We start from the raw sequence: 23,742 nt of genomic DNA, 5'->3' as shown, positions 1-23,742 counted from the left end.
TTTTAAGGTAGATGCATCAATTCCAAAATTATTAAATCTTTAAATTGCATTGGTGTCGGAGTTTTTTTTTCACAACTCTTCTAATTTGATACTGACTGTCTTGACTTAAAGTCTTTCGAACTGATTCACGATCAAAGAAATCGAAGCTCTCGCTCTCCGCCTCGACTTATCATGAGCTTTGGTAATGTTTTTGTCTATCTACTTTGTGGAGTCAGATGCTAAGACGGTGATACAAACTCTCAAGAAACATTTTATTTTCAAAATGAGTTTCATTTCTTTTGGTCGGATGTATCTAATTTTCAAGAGTAAAGTTGTCATACTAAGAGGCCAACATGCTGTCTATGCTGTAACTAATCATAAACATTATGACTAATAATATATTTTTATCTCTCAAAAAAAAAAGTGAATAAAATATTGTTCAGACACAGAAACCAAAATGAAGGAGCAAATCAAATAACACAAGTTTCACGTTCATCTCGAGTACAAGCAAAAAGAAGCTGCACGTGGTCTGTATCCTTGCAAGAAATAGTATTACAACACAACAATCTTAACAGAGCAAGAATATATAAACACTTACAAGCTAACTTACATACAATACAACACAAAACAACTCAAGCTCACACAAAACAAATCCAAAGAATAAAGAAAGAAAAAACTTTAGCTTTACAACAATAGTACATGTTTGCATTCTCACTCAGGCCAACTCAAAACGCATGAGCAGCTTCACGGAATTGTATTTCTTTCCCTTGCGGTCGTATAATTGAACTGATCGAATGCCTTCTTTTAGCTCCGATACGGGTAGGCACGTTTGGCCGCCGAAGTCGTCCTTTTCGGACATGTCGTATTCATGGACTTCGACTCGGAGAAGAGCCAGCTCCGGAACAGTCAATGCGAATTCAAACGCCTCGTTCCAGGCGGGTATCCAATTATCTTCCAGTGTCTTCGTTTTCTTCATTACACAATCTGCAGGGACTCCAGCAATGCCAATCTGTATCATCACACAAAAAAAAAAAAAAAAAAAAAAAAAAAAAAAAAAACAATGTGTTAGTTTTGAACGAAGAGAAAAAATAATTCATCGGTATTTCTTAGATCACAGGCTTGAGAAGAGGAAATATTAAATAATGGACCCAGAAAATTGTATGTACGCACTCTGGTATAAAAATCCGGAGGGGAATATGCGTCAAAGTGAGTGTGTCGAAAATCGTAATACCATCCTTCACCCATGTAGACAGTTACCTAATATGAGAAGAGGTTATGTATCTCCTCGGTCAAGTCAAGAACACATGAGAAAATCGACGTGAAGCACGAAAATACCGGAGTACAATGAACTCACCTTGATAGTTTTTTTAACGGGTAACTTAGCTTTAGGATCAAAGACTTCATTGTTCGGGCCGCTCATAAGCAGGAAGTCTGGTTTCTTAACATAACCGCAACCCCCGTTGGCTCTGAACATCCCTTGCATCAGCCAGAGTGATCTCCCGTAACCCTGTTAGATTATTAAGCAACAAATTTTATGTGAGAGACTTTTAGGATTAAATGTTTTGGAAGCTGAAAGTAATAAGCAATCATGATAAATCTTAGATATGAACTCTCAGAGTTGGAACGATGCTGTTTCTAACAGCAAAAAAAAAAAAAAAAAAAAAAAAACCGAGTAATATATCATAACCAAAAAGTTTCCACCATAAATCAGAATATATGTTTACCAAAATCCAATCTAACTATTTGAACAGAAGTCAAACTTATACCTGCATGTTAAATGCAACCATCTGAGCTCCGTGCATCCATGCAATCAATGGGTTATAGTTTGATGAGTCAAAGCGAGTACCCTTGGGATAAACTCTCAGAATATTCCGTTGAGTAAATCTGCATCAAACCAATCGACAATAAATTATCTGAGAAACGATAAATCTTATGTTGTGCTAATATGTTTTAGACTGGAAATAAACAGAATGGAAGTATGTACATGAATAGTAAAACAATTTGAACAGAAACAGCAATCACAAGAGCAAGTTTACATAACCAGGCCAAAACACACAGGGATGCTTCTGGTGTATCATGTATGTATTTACAGAATCAATATGCTTTCCGAAAACACATGTACTCAACCTCGATGCCATCGAAATTAAGATCTTCAAGGACTTTAAAATATATTGCAACACACAGGTTTGTGTGAGTACACAGAGAGTAAATCAGGCACACAGAGCGAAACGATCCCACTATAAACTTATCTACCGGAACAGTTTTATACTTTTTGTACATGAATAGTAATACAAAATTGAACAGAAGCAAGTTTGACTAATAACCCTATCGAGCGGAACAAGTTACACTTTTGTGGTCAATTTAACTCGATCTACAATTCATTTATGGCTATGATCTTAACCTCTAAGCTGTTTGTGCTAGTTGTTTCAAATATACAACAAGCAGGACTATATTTATACACTATTTTCCATAACCAATAGGAAGCACCCAAAAAAAAAAAAATTCCGTGAATACCTGACGATGTCTTTCCCACGAGTTTCTGCAGTTTTTTCAAGCTGTGGCTCACTCAAACTCAGCCGCCGTACTTTTTCAGGATCAACCTTGAGGCATTCATCCATACCACCTTTAGGTTTCCCAGCATGAATTGCAATCAAACGTTTGTATTCGGGAGCTTCATGCTGAGTATTGGAATCTCTGGCATCATCTGTTTCATCGTTACTATCTTCCTCATCCATATCTTTCTGTGAGAAACGAGAAGCTCTTAAACTGCTGTCGACTGACCCAAAATGTAATGGCAATAAACAAGTTTTAAATTTATACAGACCTTGCTGTCCATTGAATTCAAGGATTTCATGTTTTTGACCTCACTCCCCCATGCTTCCTCATCTGCAGCCTTTGGTTTCTGTGAAGCATCTTCACTTTCCTTGGCGACTTTGGCCTCGAGGTATTCCTTAGGTGGTTTGGTCGAGATAATAATCCTCTTCTTCAACGATTCAGGGGAAGGAAAATCCTTTAGGCATTCCTCGCCAGGACAAAACAGTATGTCTCCGAACGTTTGAGTGATCATCTGAAATTCCAGTTTGTATTAAGCACATTATATATCCCAATATAATCCACAAAGCATTGAGAGACTCACCTCAGCGGTTTTGGCTTGAAGTTCTGGGGTAAGGTGGTCCTCTAGTGTTATCACAACTGGAAATTCAGAGGCCTCGAATGCGTACTCCTTTATAGACCTCAAACATTTGATGAGTTCCACTGGAGTGGTCAACGTCCTGTATCAAAAATTCGTACTTCTATCAGTCAATTTAATTATCAATCAAATTTACTACTCACGAACATTATGTCAATTAACCATATTCTTCAATATAGTCGTATTGCAGCCAAAGCACAAAGTTTTTGACTAATATAGAAAGTACATGTAGCTTTACCTCAGTTTATTGCAATGATATAAAATTAAATATATATCCAAATTAACCATCCATGAAGTATAGTGGATAAATCTTAAAACTGCACTGGATCAATTTTTTTTTTCCATATAAAGAATGGAAAATGTCTAACCACAAAGATTCTATCTTTGCTACAACTACCCTTTTCGGTTATATTAGATACACAGTATTAAAGCTAAAAAAAATTGACTTCAAAACCATAGACCGCAAAAAACAACCAATCACACATTTTTACAACCAAAAAAAAAAAAAAAAATAGAGATTAGAAGACCATATGGCTTTAGTACCTTCCATGAAGAACCTCAACATTGTCTCCAGCTGAATTGGGCCAAATATCCAGCTCGATCACTCTCACTCCTCTCTTCAAGGCCTCGATAATCGGAACATCACTGCAATCACTGCTCAGCTGATTCCCGGTCAGATACGAATTATGGCCTGTGTATATGAAGTAATGAGAAATCGGAGCTGTCATATCCTGGTGTACCTACAAACACACACAGAGGCAAAAATTGATAATCTCCAAATTAGAATCAGACGAAGAAAAAAAAATACAAGCACGCGGAAAAAAATCAATTGACCGAAAAAGGACATACTCCGAGGGTGGTCGAGATCGCCGGATTGCTGTCGGAGAAGACGTACTTGAAAAAAGCTTCGAGGTTGAGAGCTTTGCGGTGGAAATGTGGAAGGTGCTTAAAATCCCTAATGCAATGATCGATAATTGCCTGGGCTTCCTCTTTCGTAACATTGCCTTCCTTCTGAGTCTCAGTCAGGAATCTCTGGAAGTGATCAACGGTCATCATTCCGTTCTCGGAGTACCGCTCGAAGAGTTCCTTGATCTCGCCCGGAGCTTCCGAGGCGGTGAGTCGGAATCGCCGCCGGAAGCAGAAGCAGACTCGGTAGGTCTGTTTGGACATGTCGACGGAGCTATTCCTTGCCCGGAAAACGGCGAAGAGAGAGAGAGAGGTGGTGTTTGGTTTCGGAGATAGAGAAATGGATTTTGTTTGGATTTGGACCAAGTGTTGTATGGTATTTGTTTTGTAGTGAGAGAAAATTAACGGAAAAGATAATAAAATAAAAAAGAGACACGATGTTGGTGGTAATTGGCTATTTTATTTTAACACCTGGCAGGCAAATATACGTTTAACCAGTTAATAAAGCCGAATGCTTTTTTTTTATTTGTTGTTAACATCAGATTCAGATTTTTTTTGGATTATGTATTTAATGAACACGGTTGACAATTGCCAAGAAAAATGTGCTAACTAGTGTTACGCCAAAAATATCTATTTTTGGATTTTACATTCTTTTACTACAAATTTTTACTATTTGTAACTTCTTTAAAAAAAAATTACGAAAACTCATGATGTTAGTTAGTTCTTCCTGTCATTCCAAATTATTAAAAAAGATTGCCTAAGATTTCGTGTTATAAAAGTAATGGAAATGACACGAAGATTACTATTTATGCTCCACATTTTGTTGACATTCCTAGCTCCGAGTAATTTGCGTGTTCATTTATTAGGGTCGTGGATTTTTTTATTCTATGCATAATAATCGTGTAGTGACAATGACATGGCTAAGCATAACAATAACGTTTGCATCGAATATATCTAACACACACACACACACACACACACACACATATATATATATATATATATATATATATATATATATATATATATATATATATACGTAATGTTTAAGCATCGGTTTGCACGACTAACTTTCAAGTTTCAAAGATCCCGGACCAATGTCTATACGTTATTGGGGATCCAACAATAACGTTGCGTTGTGTTGTGACCATGAGGTCTTTAGCTCTTTTAATTTGATGTTATTCCCGAATATACAGTTTACTCTTTATACCAATATGAGAGAAGTCGGCAAAGTGTTTTTTTATTTTATTTTTAATAAAGTGTATTTATATGAAGCATGGTGTTGTAAGATTGGTATAAAATGTGACGTCATAATCATAACATGCTTTAAATGATCAAAAGAGTCCATATAAAATAGGTAGATGATATGGCTACGGGTCGTATTTATTTCGTAGCCCCACACAACAAATATTTATTATTTTGTCGGTTGGTTCGTCTCTTTCATTTGTTAATGTATTTTGCTTTCCATTGTAATTAAATAATTTGAATAGCCATTGTAGAGTCTGTTTAAAAGGTCTAAGTAAGGGTTAGACAATATCTAAAGATAAAGATGTATAGTCACTTTAGTGTTTTTTTACATCCTTACTTTTTTAACGCATTGCAACACCAAAAAATCATATCACGACAAAACTGTTAAAGAAAAGTCGAACCATTTTATCATAACGCAATTTTTTCTGTCACAATGTGATCTTACTCTTTCTACAATAAGAATATTCTTCATCATAGAATCATTCTACATAGCTACGAGAAATTCACGTCGCGATAAAATGTCACTAATTTCACAAAGGAACATTATTTTTTTAGTTATCTTACTATGACGGGAATATTTTCGTCGTGAAAAAACATCGGGTCACTACGAGAAATCTACTTGTCGCACCAAAATTATTAAAAATCACACTTTTTCACGAGGTAAGTTATTGTTTTCATCACGACAAAGTATACCAAAAGCATTATTATTTCACAACATGACTAATTTTTGTCGTTGAAATCTTTGGAAACCCCTGTTCTACGACATAAGTTATTTTTCCATCGTGGAATCGAGCATGTATTCAATCTAAAATTAGTCAATTGCATATTTAAACATGGTCACATAAAAACTAGATTCCTCTGTTATAGGCATAATTCAATCTAAATTTTTATTGTATTCAGCTTACTCTAGTCGAGATACAAAGATCTTCGCCAAGGCAATTGTAATTTTTATAGTCATTAACTAGCTTAATATGAATATATTAAGCATTTTACTTTTTTGAATTAACAAGAAATATATAATAGGCAACGATGTTGACATAAATACTATTCTTATCCAAAAGCATGAAGACAGGTAGACATATCAACTGCCCTTTTGACTCTAATTCATCATCTCAATAATATACTTTTTTTTCATTGAAGAATTTAATACTTGCCTTGATCAGTCAATCACCTTAATGCCCACCGAACCCATGCTTGTTGCAACCTTCAAAACCTGGTTTAAAAAGTCTCGAGTAAAAGTATTAAAATACTGAAAGTTACTTTTTTTTTTACTGTCACACACTCACAGCAAAAACATGACATTCAATACACAGAAAGAAAAATAGGTTACAACAACAAAATGAGCCTTATTACAAATCATAACTCAGAAAGTAAAAGCTCATTTATCATTATATATACAGCTGATTCTCTTGACTTTATTGACCGGATTTTATACGAATTGAAAACGCACTAAGAGCTTGACAGAGTTGTATTTCACTCCCTTTTTGTTGTAAAGAGGGACGGCCCTGAAACCGGGCTTGAGCTCGGAGACAGGCAAACATGTCTGACCACCAAAGTCATCCTTCTCGGACCTGTCGTATTCCCGTACCTCTATCCGGAGCAGGGCTAGCTCTGGCACGGTCAGAGGGTACGTGAACTCTTCGTCCCAAACAGGTGCCCAGTCGTCCTCTATGATTCGTGTCCGTTTCTTTGCACAATCGGCTGGAACACCAACAATGTACACCTGAAGAATTCAATCGGGTAGTAAGAAAACGACATAAAAACTACAATGTCCATCTACGAGTTGCTGATCCTTTGATCATCACTCAGAAATTAATCAACTCTGTCTCTTTGACAAACAAAACAATCCAAGCTTCATCTTTATAAATCTTCATCTCTCAATCTTGATCGATAGTTGGAAAATAGTTAACAAAAAGTTACAAGAAATCTGGCTCATGAGGTTTCCAAACAAGGCAACAACCATCTGGATTTTCCGAAATACAGCTGAGTCGTTCTCATTGCATATTATCATAGGACAGGATCACTAAAGTCTGAATTGAGCATAAATGTCTATAATTTTATTAATTTGAAATGAAGCACAAGTACTGCAGAGAAAACCATAGTTACCTTTGTGTAGAAGTCCGGTGGTGAATATGTGTCAAAATGCGTTCGGCTGAAATCAAATCGCCACCCATCCCCCATGTATACTTTTACCTGTTACGAGTACATAAATCAGTTCTCGTAGCGAGAATTGGGATCTCATTGGGCAAGACTTGAAACACAGTATAGACCAACCTTTAACGTCTTTTTCACCGGCAAATTTCGTTTGGGATCAAAAACTTCATTTTTCAAACCCTTTTGCATTAGAAAATCAGGCTTCTTCACATAACCAGAGCCTCCATTGGCTCTGAACATCCCGTGCATCAACCACAGAGATTTCCCATATCCCTGTCGAAAAGATGACATAACACGTAGCAACTTAGGCACACAAACTGTTTCCAAATGGCAACAAGTTCTGATCGAATGCTTTGAAACATTAAAAAAAATTAAAGCAAACCTGCATGTTGAATGCAACCATCTGAGCACCGTGCATCCACCCAATGATCGGCTTGTAATTTGAGGACGTTACTCGTGTCCCTTTAGGGTATACTCTTAGGATATTCCTCTGAGTAAACCTAAAAAAAGCACGACCAACTCGATTCAGAGTCGGGTGGAGATAACAAGAATTGATGGTATAAGAGCCAAATTGAAAATAAACCATACCTTACGAGGTTGGTCGGGTAAATAGAAGCAGCCTTTTCAAGCCCCTGTTCGCTCAAACTCAGACGCCTGACTTTGTCGCCTTCGATTCTCAAAGCCTCCCTCAGACCACCCTTTGGCTTCCCGGCGTGAATTGTGATGAGGCGTTTGTAATGTAGTGCTTCTTGACGACACGGTTTACATTCGCTCGCGGAGCTGTCCTCATCATCCCCGTCACTGTCGCTCTACCCATAGTCATCAACAAGCCAAAGTGAGTTAGCATAAACCCAGAGACCAAATTACCTAAAGAGATAGAGGTTTGATCGGCGACTCACCCTATCTTCTGCATCGTCTTCAACAGTAATGTCTACGGGATCTTCCTCGGAAGAACCTTTCCCACTTCCCTTGTCTTGCGTACCCTTCGATTCGAGGAACTCTTTCGGTGGTTTGGTAGAGATAATGATCCTATGCTTCAGCAACTCTGGCGAAGGGAATTCCACGAGGCCTTCAGAGTCGGGATAGAACAGCATGTCCCCGAACGTTTTAGTGATCATCTACATTCAATAAAAAAAAAATATCAACATGTCAATGCAGCTCAAAGTGCTCATAATTTATAATCAATAATAAAAAAAATTAAAAAAATAAAATAGTTAAGCTGACCTCGGCAACTTTAGCCTGGTGATCTGCAGTAAGGTGGTCTTCCAGAGTTATTATAACAGGATACGGAGATTTGACAAACGCGTTTTCTTTTATCGACGTCAAACACTTTATGAGCGGCACCGGAGTAGTCAATGTCCTGCAAGTGAGCTCTTTGCATCAAATCCTCATATTCATGCAAAAATAGTGGTTTTCGACATTCTAGGGGTACCGAACCGACCTCCCATGGAGGACATGTACATCGTCCTTGGAAGACGGCCATAGATCGAGCTCAATGACCCGAACGCCTCTCTGCAACGCCTGTTTAATCGGGGCGTCACTGCAATCGCTGCTTAGTTGATTCCCTGTGAGATAGGAATTGTGGCCGGTGTATATGAAATAGTGCGATAGCGGAGAGGTCATCTCATGGTGTACCTGAGAATCAAGACAACCACATTCCTCAATTTTGGAAGTTTATCAATATCAATAAGATATTTTAAGTGGGTGATCTTATAATGGGACACAAAATCTTCATTAGTTCAATCAATGCTCTTCTTCAAGACAAGTGCAAAACCTACCAAATTCATGGCCTACAGTTTATATCCCCAAACAGTTCCCTTAAAAAAAAACTCTTAATAGATTTCTTTACTGTTTTACCTCATTCAAGCTAAGCAATAACGAAAGATACAGTCCAGAAATGGTCAAATAAAATAAAATAATAGATAAGTCTTACTTGCTTGGGCTATATTTTTCCATTGAAAAGTTACGAAAACGTCAAAATCAATTCTCAGAATCTATATCGCAAAATCACATAATCGAGTCCTCATGGAAACGACGCGAAATTTTACCAGCGAATTGTAAGGACCGTTGAAATCGTCTAGAAAGAGCATGTAGAAGAAATCGTCAAGCCCGAGCCAATCCGGAATCGTCGTTCTGTCCCTCGGCGTTTCGTTTCGCCTCCTATGGATCTCGGAGACGATCGCCTGGGCTTCGGCGAGCGTGACCTCGCTGGACTCGGCCTGATGTTCCGCCATGAATCGCCGGAGCTGATCGGCTGACATCCGATGATCGCTGTCGGAGAACTTGGCGAAGGCTTCCACGACGTCGCTCGGCGGCGCGGCCTCGGTGAGCTTGAACTTCCGTTTGAAGTACTTGAAAAACTTGTAGCTGTTGTAGCTCTGACTATTGCTCGCCGCCATATTCGGATTCCGAAGATTCTCGGTCTCGATTCAGGCTTTGCAATGAGAGCGAAGAAGATGACTTTCTGTTAGCTTTTCAGAGACTGGTTCAGAGAAAATGAGATCTTAACTATGTAATAAATTATTCGAAATCCTAATAATTAATGTACTAAATGTCGATTTAGGAGGTTTCTGAAGCTGGATCGTTTTGTGTTATTGTTGTTGGGAATTGGATTTTCGTCACCGTTATTTATAATAGTTATTTTCCCACCAAAAGTCTCGACTTAAGTCTTTCTTTTTCGCTAAAAAAAAAAGTCTAAAGCCTTAAGTCCTAAGCTTAATATAATAAATTCTATGTGTATATGGGATTTTTTTTAGAGTCAGAAATATAAATATACCTACTAATTATAAAATAAAAAACTACATATTTCAACGAGTGATGTAAGAATCACTATTAATTTGTGTAAAGACTAACTTAATTTGTAAAGACTAACTCATGTTAGCCTTATTTGTTTGACTCACTTTAATTTGACTCCTCTAAATTTAAATTGAGTTTTTTTATAAAATTGCACGAATCTTCTACTAGAAATAGGGTATAATACCTAAACACTGAATACAGACAAGAACATTTAACAACACGAACCATGGACTTAAGTTGGAGTGAACCTACCACTAAATACATATAATAGATCATTTTGTACAAGCTTCTGACAAATGAAAGAACAAATAGCACATTAAAAATAGAGCATTCATAAAACTCTTTCAAAATACTCAAACTGATTGATGGAAAGATCCAGCCAACCGATGTCTGATGAACATGAGAAAGATAATTCTTTAGCCTACATTGACTAAAATATAACAGAATATTCAAATTAGGATAGGGGATAACAGCTAATCCGTCTCCCATAAAAAAAAAAGCTAAAAAATAAAGAGTTCAAGCAAAAACAAAAATAAGTAGACAAGACAACAACCCAAATAACTAAGCAAGAAAATAAAAAATGTCAAAATTCGAAACCCACACCATCTTTGATGCCTCCAACCTCCGATACTCCTCGCCTAGCATAACCGCTCTATCCTTGCAAAAATCTCCTCCCTTTTAAACGCATGAAGTGTTACACCACCGTACTTCAAGAAGCATTTGTCAAGGTAATTCCGATCCAGAACTTTAAGCGAGCCACCAAATGCTCGTCCACAGATGACTCTTTGCATCCAACAAGCGTGCATTCCCACACTCTCGAAACCAGGACTACGGACCGTGGCAAATTGAGGCGATTTTCTACTAGAATAGGCGCCACCACCGAGATCCACCTAACACAACCTATTTATGGCTCCATTGACAAAAGCTCACCGCTGAGTAACTCCGCTGAAATTCACCTATATTAGTATCATGAGCTCATTAGCGCATTAATAATATTCATTTCCTACAAATTCAATAGATGAAATATATTGAGCTCGATTTTTATTAAAATTATAGTATGATAAGTTCGGATGAAATTGAAAATTATCATCAATTTGTTTCACTTAGATTGATTTTCACCATCAACTCAATTTAGTCTCGATTTATATTGAGATAGAATCAACTCAAAATTGAGCTTAATTTTTCTGGAATTGCAATTGCAATCAAATTAACTGGAATTTCACATTTAGGGTTCTAATTCAATCATAAGGAAAACGTTACAAAATTAAGTATCTAAAAATTTGGCACAAAGTAAGAGATGATATTATGTTTGGAATTAAATATTGAAATTTACGTCGAATCTAGCTAGCTAGTGGCTGAAAATCAGCCAACAAATCGATGTTGAAAACTCTGCCCGAGTATTAATTACTTTCAACACTCTCATGTCTTATGTTAAATTAATTAAAATTAATTTAAAGGAAAAATTATAACAAGGCGGACAATGCAATGTGTTTATCAATATATGATAAATTAGTGGCGGACACGTTTGTCCTCAAAATAAAGAGATAAATTTAGTCCGCATAATTAAAGTGAAATAAATAAAAGTTCTGTTTGTTTAAGAGATAAAAAGTTGTAATTTAATTTTCATGTAAAGATTCTTGGCCAAGAAGAATAATACAAAATTCGAAAGGACGACTTTATACAAAGACTAAGACGTAAAAAATTATATTTTTTGAGAGGTTGAACTCATGCTCCTTAAAATATCAAAATAGCCCTAAAATAATCAATTATGGTACATGTAACACGTATGAAAAGAATAATTAACAGAATTACATAATAACCCTATTAAAATATATTTTTATATTAGCCCCTTAAGAAACGCATAACTACGTCCCTGATCGTGATCGTGATCGTGACACGGAATGAGAGAATCGGATATCTGTGTTTAAGCGCGCGTGGCTTACGTGCTTGAACGTCGTAAAGCGTGGCTTGAGTAAAGGACTTTCTTAATTAACAACCCACGTGAAACACGAAGGCATAAAAAAAAAAAAAAAAAAAAAAAAAGTAAGTTAATGCGCTAGTGACTGTGAGAGAGTTAAAGAAAGTTTTTTTTTTTCCTGATAGAGAAATGCCGACAAAGCGAAGGATAATCTCATCGGCTCTTTTGTGGGTTTTGTTCCTATTTCTAACCCTAGTGTTCATTGTGGTAAAAATCTTATCTTTATTATATTTGTAGTCGCAATTCCTTTTTAGGTGTTCTTCGAATCCATTGAAATTAGGGACTTTGAAAGTAACCATTTGGGGTTTTTTTTTTTTTTTTTATCAGACTAAATTGGGCGATGATAAGGCGGCTTCTGGGCAAACCATTGCTGAGAGCGAGACTACCCATGAATTGGTAAGTGAATCTTCGTTCAATTTGGTCATTTTATTATTATTATTATTATTTTGGTTTGAAAATGGCTTGTCTTGGTGTTCAACAGGTACATGAAACTGATTTGGATGAAGTGACTCATAAGGTTTACTTTGATATCAACGTTGATGGCAAACCCATTGGTATAAATAAATTCCTCTTTTTTTTCCCATTCATAGAAAGTGAATTTTCATGTGGGTGCAAGGTTTTATTGTTTTGGTTTTGGAATGAAGAAATAGGGCACCAATTAACGTTTTTGTATTCCTAAATTATGGGGTTTTCTTTTCTGTAAGATCCTCTGTCATACTATTTCTTATTGTCTAAACCACAAACAAAAATGTTAAAATTAGAAAATGCCCTTTGTGTATTTGTTTTGTTGTAGAGAAACATGAATCCAATGAGGGAATTCAAAGTTCAGTGCTTTTACCAACAAAACACACGTATGTTATGATATAACTATAATTGAATCTGCATAAATGGACTTGTTATAACCGCTTGTTGAAGCACAGTGAAATTCATTTCCATAACCCATGGAATTCTTTCCTGTTGATGAGCCAAGTGCAAGCGTTTTACATTACTTGTTTTAGTTTAATAACTCTGTAAAAATTCTTACTTTCCAGGCCGCATCGTAATTGGACTTTTCGGCAAAGCAGTTCCCAAAACCATAGGTATATCAATGTTTTCAATACAAAAAAAAAAATTAGTATTATAATTTTTTTTATTCTTATGAGAAGAAGAAGAAGAAGAAGAAGAAGAAGAAGAAGAAGAAGAAGAAGAAAAATACACTATTTTACTTTGCAAAATGCTAACTGATTGTAAATATATATTTCTGGTGCAGAAAACTTCAGAGCGCTTTGCACGGGTAGCCAAGTAACTTGAGTGTTCCCTTCTATGTTAAAATGGTTTCGATGTTATCGAACTATGTTTACATTCAAATATATTGAATCTGTTTTGAGCGTTGTTGGTTCAGGGGAAAAGGGGACTGGGAAGAGCAGAAAGTCACTTCACTACAAAGGAAGCACTTTCCACAGGATTATTCCGAGCTTCATGATCCAAGGTGGTGATTTCACTCGCGGCGATGGACGCGGCGGAGAGTCTATATACGGTGATCACTTTCCGGACGAGAACTTTGTGCTAAAACACATTGGACCAGGCAAGGTTTTTTTTTTTTTTAATTACTGTCCGCCTTTGTGAAATTTATTTTAAAAATGGTGAACTTTTTACAGGCATTTTGTCGATGGCGAATTCTGGGCCAGATTCCAATGGATCGCAGTTCTTCATTACGACAGTGAAAACAAGCTGGTAACATTTGACATTTCGAGGCATTTGTGTTACATATTTAGTTATCTAGAGTTATTAATAAGAGCAATTAAGGGTTTTAAATTATGCATTTTTATTCTTACGAATTTAGATTAATTAATTAGTGTTTACTTAACTAGGTTTATGATTTTGGGCCCAATCCATCAGGTTGTAATCCTTGGTCTAGTTAAGAGACTCTTAAGGTCCTGAGAGTTTTAGCTAATAGTGATCGATCGCCAAAAGTTCAAAGCAGGGTAGACTAAGATCGGTAAACCTCCCGTTTCGAGATCGAATCTTGGGTCGTAACAATTAGGGGTTATAAGTGTGCCTTAATAGAACTGCTTTCTTAGCCTTTTGATTGTAGCTTGACTTGTATTAGACATTGAGCACTTTGCTTAATGAGTTTATGCTTCGGTGAAGGTTGGACGGTCGACACGTTGTATTTGGGAAGGTGGTTTCGGGTATGGACATCGTCCACAAGATCGAAGCCCGAGGCTCTAACGATGGAGCACCGAAGAGTAAAGTCATTATCTCAGACAGCGGCGAGCTTCCTTTATGAGAAGACTCTCAAATGGATTTTACTTTTTTCGAGTTCCAAACGCTTTGGTTATACCCTGAACCATTTTGATATAGGGATAAAAAGGCTTATACGTTTTGTAATGTAAGTGACAATTTATACAACCAAAGCCCCATCAATTGATATTATTTGATTAAGGTTGGGTACAAACACATTATACGCATTTTTTTTTTCTTTTCTTTATTTAGAAATTTGATTCTCCATTACTTGTTTATTACTCAGTCATAATAGAAAATTAGAAACACCACCAATCTTGCTAGTATTAAAGTACACATCTTCTCGGCCTTGAGTCCAAAATCCTTGCAGTGCACACCTTCTTCAAATCTATTTTAACCATTTGTCAAATATAATGTCAGCGTAAGAATATGCAAATATCTTTTATGGTATTTATGGCTTTTTATAGACCAAGAGGGCAAGAGTGGAACAGAATCAGATCACCCACAAATGCATGAGAGAAGTTCCGAGACCATCATTGGAATTACACGAATACATGTCTAAAACATAATTGGGTTTTTAGAAGAACTTGTTTACTTTAGGCTCCATTTAACTTTCTAAAAAGAATTCTAAAAGCGTCATGATCTACTTTTGAAGAATTAAAAACACCGACTATTTCATAAATGTTAATACTTACTATGTTCGTTGCATAAATCCAAAATCTTAAAAGCAAAACTTTCTATATCTAATATCCAAACAAATATCTAAACACTATTTTTTAAAGAATTTAAAAACTTCCATCCTTTTTAAATGTTATTTTAATACACTGTTCCCATAATCTCGTAGTATTAATCTAAAAAGCAAAAAGCTTCCATATCTAATAACGTTCCCGCCACCTTCCCGACGCAGCCACAGCCATTTTCTCCCGGATCCCGCCGGTTCCCGGATTTCCCGGTGAGCTTAACGACGGGAAGGAGAAGAAGAAAAGGAACTTACCCACAACTCCGGCCTCTCTCACGGTCGTCGGTCTCTCACTCACTCTCTCGGACTCTCCCGCTCTTTCTCTCTCTCGTAAAATCGCTCAAAATGAGCTCTGTTTTTTTTTTTTTTTTCCTTCTTCCTGCGTGTTTTGGGTTGTCTCAATGTGTTCCCATTTTGTTCCCACGTTGATGAGGTTAAATGAACTTATCTCCTTTATTTACATGTTGACAAGTCAAAGGAATACTCTAGAAAACTTAAAATATGACTAATTCCTACTACATCCTTACTTTACTTTGCTTTTTTAGTATTCTACCACAACTTTTCTTTGTTGCAATTTGGTCCATTTTTCCTCAATGCTCACCACTTCGTCCATAATTAAATGGAAACAATTTAGAAAATAAACCGAGATAATTTCTCGTTGATTCTAATTTATTTTGAATAAATTTAAGGTGTTTCGAAAATTATTCTCACTCTCGAGACTCTTCTTAGTACTCGAGGACTCACCGAAAATATTATTCGGGAAATTAAAATCATTCGAGTCTAACTCGAAATTCTCAACTCATTCCGAAATCTTTAATTGACCTTAAATATTTATTTTCTAAATCTAGGACCATTTCACGCTCTAATGAAATTATAATTTGCAACAATACTCAATTCAAGGAAAAAAAAAACTCGTTCATTGATTCCAACGTTCACAAGACGAGTTACACAAAAAGCCTTACTTTACATGCGCATTGTTACCAATGCAAACAGGGTTAGCCCTATCAAAAGAGCAGTGTCCTAAGACACCTCAAGAAGTGGAGGATACGAGTCGAATTGAACAATTGTATTTGGTGGATTAATTGTGTTGAACTTTATCATTTTGGTTATTAAACTTACTTTTTGTTGTGTTTGTAATTTCGTATAGTGTTGAAACATTCTACACTATTTTTAATTTTATGAATTTTATCCTACGTACTTTGTATGTTTTATTGTATATTTCTTTTCTGAATTCCCCTTGGTAAATACGATATTTGACGGTATTCCTCTACGGTAACGGTAAGTTCAACGGTACCGGTTTCCTTTTTTTTCTCGCTTCCCGGCTCGGAACGGTAACGGTATTTCGATCCTTGCTAATAATAACCAAACAAATATCTAAACAAGATAAGACATGTCATAGTCTCGCTCCGGGCAATAATAAGTATGGATAATTGACTTGTTAAGGACATCGGAAAAGAACTCATATCTCAATTAAGGTGGGTTTAAAATAATAATATAGCGCAGCACAGAATATAACTGAAATAAATTACCTTATTCTATTGATACGTAGTAGTAGTAGTGGAGAGAATAGTAAGCCAAGCAAAGTCTTTAATTTCACCCTCCTTTTATAACACAATACACAACAACCAACGCACAATAAAAACAATCAAACACAATCCGATCCAAACAAATCTTCTCTTCGAAATTTTCAAAGCCAAGACGACACGTGATGAACATTATTATTATATAGCTATGGTGAGTTTAACGGGGCTTGCCGTTGGGAGATCGGTGAAGGACGTCGGAGAAGTTGGAATTGAGGTCGGAGTAGAGAGAGACGACCTTCGAGATGTTTCCATTGAGCTCCTGAATGAGCTGAACGTTCTTCGCCATATTGTCCGGCATCCGAGACTGGTGGTTCTCGTTCACCTGCTGGATCAGATTCCGATTCCGATCCAGAACGCTCTGGACCTGACGGAATCTCTGGTCCAGACACTTCCATGCCTCCGGATCTCCGTCGCCGTCTTCCTCGGCCGCCGCGGCGCGCTTGTTCCGCCTCCGGTCCTCCATTGCCATAGCCGATCGGTTCGATTGATTGAGACAGTGAGTGAGGTTGAGAATTGAGACAGTTTTTTTCCGTGTGCTTAGGGTTTCTATTAGTCGGCCATGGAAGGACTTTGATTGAGCTCTGTTTTCTCTCTCGCTCTCGGTATGGATTTATATAACTATGACGAGGCGGCGAAGGAGAGGGAATTATTGGATTTTTTTGAGCGAGTGAGGAGAGAGAATGAGAGAGATGGCTTGAGGTGTGGAACACGCGCTTGGCGGGAGATAAATAAATATCTGGATGTGTTGATTGTCGATACTACAGCAATAAAATGAAACGACCCTTGCCACGGTGGCAATAAAAGGTGTCTCGCTTTTCCGCTTTTTTAGTGGGTTTATAAATAATATCTGGGCCCGAAAAATATCTTCTTTTGGAAAGAAAAAGCAAAATATTCCACGAGGCAGGAAAGAAAGAATGTGCTGGCCGATATCAACGAGACGAGAAAGAGATCAATATTGCTTGGGCATATTTTGTAATAACATTAATTATTTACGAGATATTTCATAATATTTATTTGATTCAACTTGTTAAATAGAAAGTTTTGCCTAATAATCTGATCAGATTGTGTTAATTATCATGAAGTATAACTCATTTTTACCAGATACTGATAAGGAAAAAAACAATTACATATAGGCAAATAAAAGTTAACCACCAAGAGCTTGGTTCGGCAGATACTACCTCATTCTTCTTGTATGAAGCTATGAGTTTAATCCTCTTGAATGTAAAATAAAAAAAATAAAAATAAAAAACAAAAAAAAACTTCAATATTAAAGTTTAAAGTTAATCCTTGCAAGTTGTGTTTAAATTTCGAATATACACTATGTTTGTGTGATTATACTAAAAGGCAAAGGACATTTTTATGATATTTTTCTGGTAAGAATAAGTCCTTAAGATGAGCTTTGCTGAAACTTAAATATTAAAAGAGGTCTTGTTCGTTGAATTTTAAACAACTCAGAGTATAACTAGTATATCATACAAGTCTTACGCAATTCCCTTTTCTTTTCAAGTGATTAAAAATAACCTTCATTCAATTGATGTTCATTAGCATCATCAGAAACAGAATTTTCTTCTTCATTCCTCACTTTCACAGCAAATCATGCCCATATAGATATATGATTTCAAAAAATAATATTTACAAAGCTTAGGGACGCTATTTATCAGTCACACCAAATATGGTACATCACCATATTTGGTTAAAGAGAAACTATTTGACAAACCTTATGAAAATTGGATCTCAAAATGTAATGTAACAAACTCAATGATTTGTCAAATAATATCAAGATATTTTTCTCAAGAACCTGGAACTTTGTTTCAACGTCGTCTACACTTTAAGAATCTTAGCCGAATATGGGGCTACAAAATTTTGCAAATTCCGTCAAAGAGTGCCAAAAGATCTAAACTAAAGTGGGAATCGGATGCTAACTTTAGAAGCTCAGACCTTTCTATTTGTTTTTGCTGCAATAAAATATCTTCTGGCAATTCTTCTGATTCTTATCCAATAAGCATTCAATCAAATGAAAAAAAAAATATCTATCCATTTTGAGTGACGCGACTATGATCGTAATTTGGGCAAGTAACATATACAAAGTGTGTGAATTGAGCTAATAGTGAAATAAAGTTACTAAAGTTACCGATCTCTTGTATAAACTTACACGAGATAATAAATGACGAACTAATCCGACGGCTTTCGCTTCCTTCCGAGAAGAGCTGCTCTCTGGAATCTGGGGCCGCCGATTCGCCATTTCTTGAACGCCGCCATTGAGGCCTGAGCCGCCTCGTAGACTATACCGAATAAGCAGAGTCGTAAGATAAATGTCAAACCCATAGAGTTTGGGGTAAAATTGTAAAAAGACACTCACGTTTGGCTTCTTCTTTAGTTAAGAGGGTCAATGATTTGGAAGCCACTGCAAAAGCCGCGGAGTGTGCCTTGGCCAGGACTTCCTGATATCTGTTCTTGAATGCCGACAATAGGAATGACCCCATATCTCTATCACCAACTCTGTTCATAGGATTGATGAACAAGACAAAAGGTAATTAACAGCTAAACTCAAACCTTCTTCGCAAAATAGTAATTAACATTTAAACTCAGTATCCCTTATTTTAACCAGTTTGAGCTTATGTACGCATTTTATAAGTCACTACCGACACATCAAATGGTCTCTGATCTATGACCGTAACCAGTATCGAACAAAAACAGCATTATGTCTGCAAGTTAAAGATCAAACAATCATCATTTTGTTCACCATAACGGAGTACGTCATTCAGGGCATCTAAAAAAATCAACCTGTAAAATAGCTAAGCAAGTGGTGCTTATTTTCTATACAGATAATGGAAGCTGATTCATATCTTGAGTGCTTTCAGAATGCGAAAAAATGGTTTAGCACTAGGTGACCCACTAGGCAAGTGCAATAAGTGCAATAAGAAGCTTCGTCCAAAATTTACAGCAGAAATAAGAGAGTGGGTGAAGAAGACTAACAATGGTACTATTTTGCAACCGAATTCATAAAAGTACAGACACTTAGATCTCAAATCCACACAGCCGGCGTCGGCCCCGATTTCCAGCCTGGTTCTGGTTTTAAAAAAGCAGATCAAAACATTAGTAAGAGTGTAAAACAATCTCAAAATATCAAATTGTCCAAAAGCTTTGAACTTGCTGTACTTAATTCATCAACTGATATTTCTCCTAGGCTTTGGCAATATACCCGATTCGACAAGTCCTCGACTTACCATATCTTAAGTTTCTTAACTATACTAGTGAAGCTGCATTTCATTTTACCGTCGAAATCCAATGAAATATCCAGAGCAGACAATAAGAGTGTTAAAGAACCATACAATTTGCACCGTGATAAAAGTTTTGAAATCAATAACGTGTTTAACCGTCTAATAGTATCTTCTTGCTAGCATTGACTTGTAACCAAGAAGAAAAAAAAGAATCTCAAATTTAAACCAAAATTACTTTTGATTGAAACACGGAGGAAGCTTAGTCGTCGCAATTTGCCGTTGGTGCAACTCGTGAGCGAGCCAGAAAGGAAGCTCTACCTTGGAACCTGGCTCAACCTGAAAACACATAAACGGATTACAAGATGATCGCGTTTTCGATTCAAAATCCGTATGCAAAAAAATTCGATTATATGCACTTACATTGTCTGCTTCAGAGCTCGGATCGATTCCGACCCCATTCACCGCCTTCTGAAACACGACGGACACGAGCTGTGAAGCGAAACGGAGAATCAGTTTAAGAGCACCAATAAAATTAGGGCTTTTCTCGAGAAAATTGATTTAGGAAAATTGCGAGTAACTACCTCTTCCTCTGCGAGAATATCGTCGATGTCGTAGTAATTTGCCATCTGCGAAATTAAATTTTCCTAAAGAACAACCAGATTAAGTAGAACCATCGGATATTTCAGTTTCAATCGCCAAACCCTGAATTAGCCTTCGCTTGAGTAATATGTATAAGAAATTCAGTTGAGAGTTGGGAAACGATAAGGATATTTGAAATTATTCTAAATCAGGACATTTCAGTGTTACAGGGAAAAGGAAAAAAAATGGAGGGAAACTGAAAATCAGGTTGAGCGAGGGAAATTGAATGTTCATACTTCAGAGCGCCAGACAACAATATAAATATATGTTTAAAAACATGCCTAAACGAAAGATATATATTTAGGTATATATATCATTAACCTAACTAAACATGTCTTAATGCATTTTTTAATTCTTTTACAGGTTAAATTAGTTTTGGTTACAATTAACCAAATAATTAATCAAAATTAACATCAATTTTGATGTATAAAATTTTATTTTTGGGGTGTTTTGGCCTTGGTTTAAATATATTTTGGATAATTTGGTTAAGGGTTAGTCCAAAATAAGTTAAAACTCATCTTACTTTGTTTGAACAAACAAGTCTGATATTAACCTGTATTAATTAGATTTACATAATTTTATATATTTTAATCAACGAAATTAATTTTATTTTATTCACCCAAAAAATATACACAAACCAAATTAATAGTTTATTGAACAAGTTGGATACTAAATAATTAATAAACTACTAGCATATTAAGTTTCACTTACCCTAGTTAAAGATCAGTTAAACCTTTGACGTCTTTTTTGTAACGACGACATGCACAAATCTCATATAATATAAGAGTCTTGCTATACAGCCTCCTAAGTAAACCTGGCTTACCGGTAGCGGGACGGGACGGAATCCCCGCTACCGGTATGAACAGTAACGGGACGGGACATCCCGTTAAGGCGGACGGACGGGACTCCCGTCCCCTTACTTTGGCTAACGGGATCCGGTGATCCCGTTAGTCTCGCTATTTTTTTTTTTTTTAATCTCGGCCGTTGGATCTTTGATCCAACGGCCCAAAAAAAAGAGCCGTTTTTTTTTTTACCGTTTAAAAAAGAGCCGTTGCATCATTTCGGCCGAATTTTTAATTTTTTTTTCTAACCCATTTATTTCTAAAATCTATAAATACCCCCCCCCCCCCCCCCCCCCAATTCATTCATTTTCTTCACACCTTTCATTCACTCTCTCTCAAACTCTCTCAATTTCTCTCAACTCTCTCTCAATTTCAATCTCGAATTCTCTCAATTTCTCTCGTTTTTAGTCTCATACGCTTATATTTTATCATGGCATCTTCATCCCACAACCGAGGGGGTCGAAGGGGAAGAGCTTCCCGAGGTCAACAAATGCACCATTTTGAAGAAAATTGGTTGCACTTATCTCAAAACGCCCCCGACCCAAACACCCAATACTCCTTCGATCCAAATTACGTTGCTCCTACTTTCCACCACTCGGATTTCACCGAAATTCCAAACACACAAATGCCATATTATCCTCAAATGGATCCCGAGCAAGCATATCAAGCACAAATACCGCCATCCGAAGTCGCTTTTCAAGAGTTTCAAGTGTTCGAGCAACATTATCGTGAATCCCAAAATCCAAATGAAGAAGAAGACGACGACGAAACCCAAGATCCAAATGAACAACATGATGACGAGGAGGAGGAAGATGAAGAAGAAGACGTCCCACCACCACCACCTCAGCCTCGAACTCAAGTTCCACGACCTCGACAACGTGAGCAACAAGAGGATACCCGACAAAGACGACAACGACGTGCCCGAGAAGAACAACAACAACAACAACCACCTCAACAACAACAACAACCACCGCAACAACAACAACAACAACAAGCACCTCAACAATCACAAGCACCACGACGTCGAGCGAGGTCTGTTGTCTGGACGTTCTTTGAAGAGGTGATTGCCAACGGTGAAAAAGCCGGAAAATATCACGTTTGTGGCAAAATCTTTAGCGCTCATAACACTAGAGTTGGGACGTCGCTATTGTGGAGTCATCACAGACACTGCCAGGGGGGGACACAATCTGGAGCCTCTACAACCCAAGTAAGTAACATCGATCCTTTAACATTTAGACGTGATTTAGTTGAATATTTTGTATCAACCGATCAATCTTTTAGTCATATCGAATCTCAAGGCTTTGTTAGATTCATTAGTTCTCTTATTCCAAACGTACAAATAATGTCTAGGAAAGCCTTGAGATCCGATATCCTAAAATGGTTTTTAGGAGAAAAGGAACAAATGAAAGACTCAATATCCTCTGGTAGATATAGCGTAGCCTTAACATCGGATATATGGACCGGTCAATCTAAGATGGACTTTATGAGCGTTGTAGTCCATAACATAGACGACGATTGGAACCTGAACAAACGTATCATAGCGTTTAGGAGGATAGAAGGTTCTCACACTGGTGAGAACATATTAGATATCATAGTTAGTGTTTTAGCTGAGTGGGGTTTGAACAATAGGGTTATATCTGTGACCTTAGATAATGCCACTAGCAACAACGCCATGATTAGGGAGTTGACCCAAAAACTTAACGCAGACGAAACCCTTATACATCAACGTTGTGCTACCCACATCATCAACCTCATAGTTCAAGCCGGAGCCGCTAGTTACGAGTTTTCGATAAACAAGATTAGGAATTACATAAGTTGGATAAATAGTTCAACCTCTAGAGTAGATGAGCTTAAGAGACGGCTTAGACTAAACGGCCTTCAAGAACGCACCTTTCACCTAGATAACAAAATTAGGTGGAATTCAACCTTTCTTATGCTGACCAACTTCTTATCCGAGCGTTACGTCGATGTTATTGTTTCTTACATTAACAGTGTACATGGCGAAAACGCTATATCTGATTTGGATATTAGGATGGCTGAATCATTTGTTTCTTTTCTCGACATTTTTCATAAAGAAACTTGTTATATTTCTGCTGTTTACACTCCCACTTCTTTTCTCGGTCTTCATACTATGACCGCAATAGCTGTGCATCTTGATAAAAATAAAAACGAAACTATTTTTCAAGATTCTATTCAAGCAATGACAGCAAAGTTTTTAAAATATTGGGGGGCTGGAAAGGTTCC

The 23,742-nt window shown here is 36.9% G+C and overlaps 5 protein-coding genes across 5 annotated transcripts; 1 reads left to right on the top strand and 4 right to left on the bottom strand.

Moving 5' to 3' along the window:
* Positions 1-422: 422 nt before the first annotated feature.
* Positions 423-4,450, bottom strand: LOC149379645 (phosphoinositide phospholipase C 2-like). The gene is made up of 9 exons (XM_089603771.1): positions 4,019-4,450; positions 3,713-3,909; positions 3,116-3,251; positions 2,804-3,046; positions 2,494-2,720; positions 1,746-1,863; positions 1,334-1,486; positions 1,150-1,236; positions 423-988 (listed from the first exon to the last, which is right to left on the bottom strand). Exons 1-9 carry the CDS (start codon positions 4,337-4,339, stop codon positions 695-697), a joined length of 1,776 nt encoding a protein of 591 aa, XP_089459897.1. The 5' UTR covers positions 4,340-4,450; the 3' UTR covers positions 423-694.
* A 1,983-nt stretch (positions 4,451-6,433) lies between these two features.
* Positions 6,434-10,093, bottom strand: LOC149379644 (phosphoinositide phospholipase C 6-like). The gene is made up of 9 exons (XM_089602683.1): positions 9,526-10,093; positions 8,919-9,112; positions 8,702-8,837; positions 8,377-8,595; positions 8,066-8,286; positions 7,860-7,977; positions 7,598-7,750; positions 7,430-7,516; positions 6,434-7,046 (listed from the first exon to the last, which is right to left on the bottom strand). Exons 1-9 carry the CDS (start codon positions 9,874-9,876, stop codon positions 6,753-6,755), a joined length of 1,773 nt encoding a protein of 590 aa, XP_089458809.1. The 5' UTR covers positions 9,877-10,093; the 3' UTR covers positions 6,434-6,752.
* A 2,207-nt stretch (positions 10,094-12,300) lies between these two features.
* On the top strand, positions 12,301-14,695 carry LOC149379643 (peptidyl-prolyl cis-trans isomerase CYP19-4-like). Its single transcript, XM_089602684.1, has 8 exons — positions 12,301-12,458; positions 12,579-12,647; positions 12,733-12,805; positions 13,283-13,330; positions 13,501-13,524; positions 13,633-13,815; positions 13,889-13,964; positions 14,382-14,695. The coding sequence occupies exons 1-8, from the start codon at positions 12,381-12,383 to the stop codon at positions 14,518-14,520; spliced, it is 690 nt and encodes a 229-aa protein (XP_089458810.1). The 5' UTR covers positions 12,301-12,380; the 3' UTR covers positions 14,521-14,695.
* A 2,088-nt stretch (positions 14,696-16,783) lies between these two features.
* Positions 16,784-17,545, bottom strand: ELF4 (EARLY FLOWERING-like protein (DUF1313)). Its single transcript, XM_089602686.1, has 2 exons — positions 16,968-17,545; positions 16,784-16,814 (listed from the first exon to the last, which is right to left on the bottom strand). Exons 1-2 carry the CDS (start codon positions 17,263-17,265, stop codon positions 16,807-16,809), a joined length of 306 nt encoding a protein of 101 aa, XP_089458812.1. The 5' UTR covers positions 17,266-17,545; the 3' UTR covers positions 16,784-16,806.
* Positions 17,546-18,811: 1,266 nt separating this feature from the next.
* Positions 18,812-20,920, bottom strand: LOC149379641 (DNA replication complex GINS protein PSF3-like). Its single transcript, XM_089602685.1, has 6 exons — positions 20,599-20,920; positions 20,438-20,506; positions 20,253-20,353; positions 19,773-19,865; positions 19,156-19,295; positions 18,812-19,078 (listed from the first exon to the last, which is right to left on the bottom strand). Exons 1-6 carry the CDS (start codon positions 20,641-20,643, stop codon positions 18,969-18,971), a joined length of 558 nt encoding a protein of 185 aa, XP_089458811.1. The 5' UTR covers positions 20,644-20,920; the 3' UTR covers positions 18,812-18,968.
* Between the last annotated feature and the right edge of the window lie 2,822 nt (positions 20,921-23,742).

The sequence above is a fragment of the Urtica dioica genome, chromosome 12, assembly GCF_054948205.1.
Source record: "Urtica dioica subsp. dioica isolate 48M chromosome 12, U.dioica_male_clone48M_v1_H2, whole genome shotgun sequence".
NCBI lineage: Eukaryota > Viridiplantae > Streptophyta > Magnoliopsida > Rosales > Urticaceae > Urtica > Urtica dioica.
Note: the sequence above shows the minus strand (reverse complement) of the source record. Positions and strands in the feature narration are given on the sequence as shown.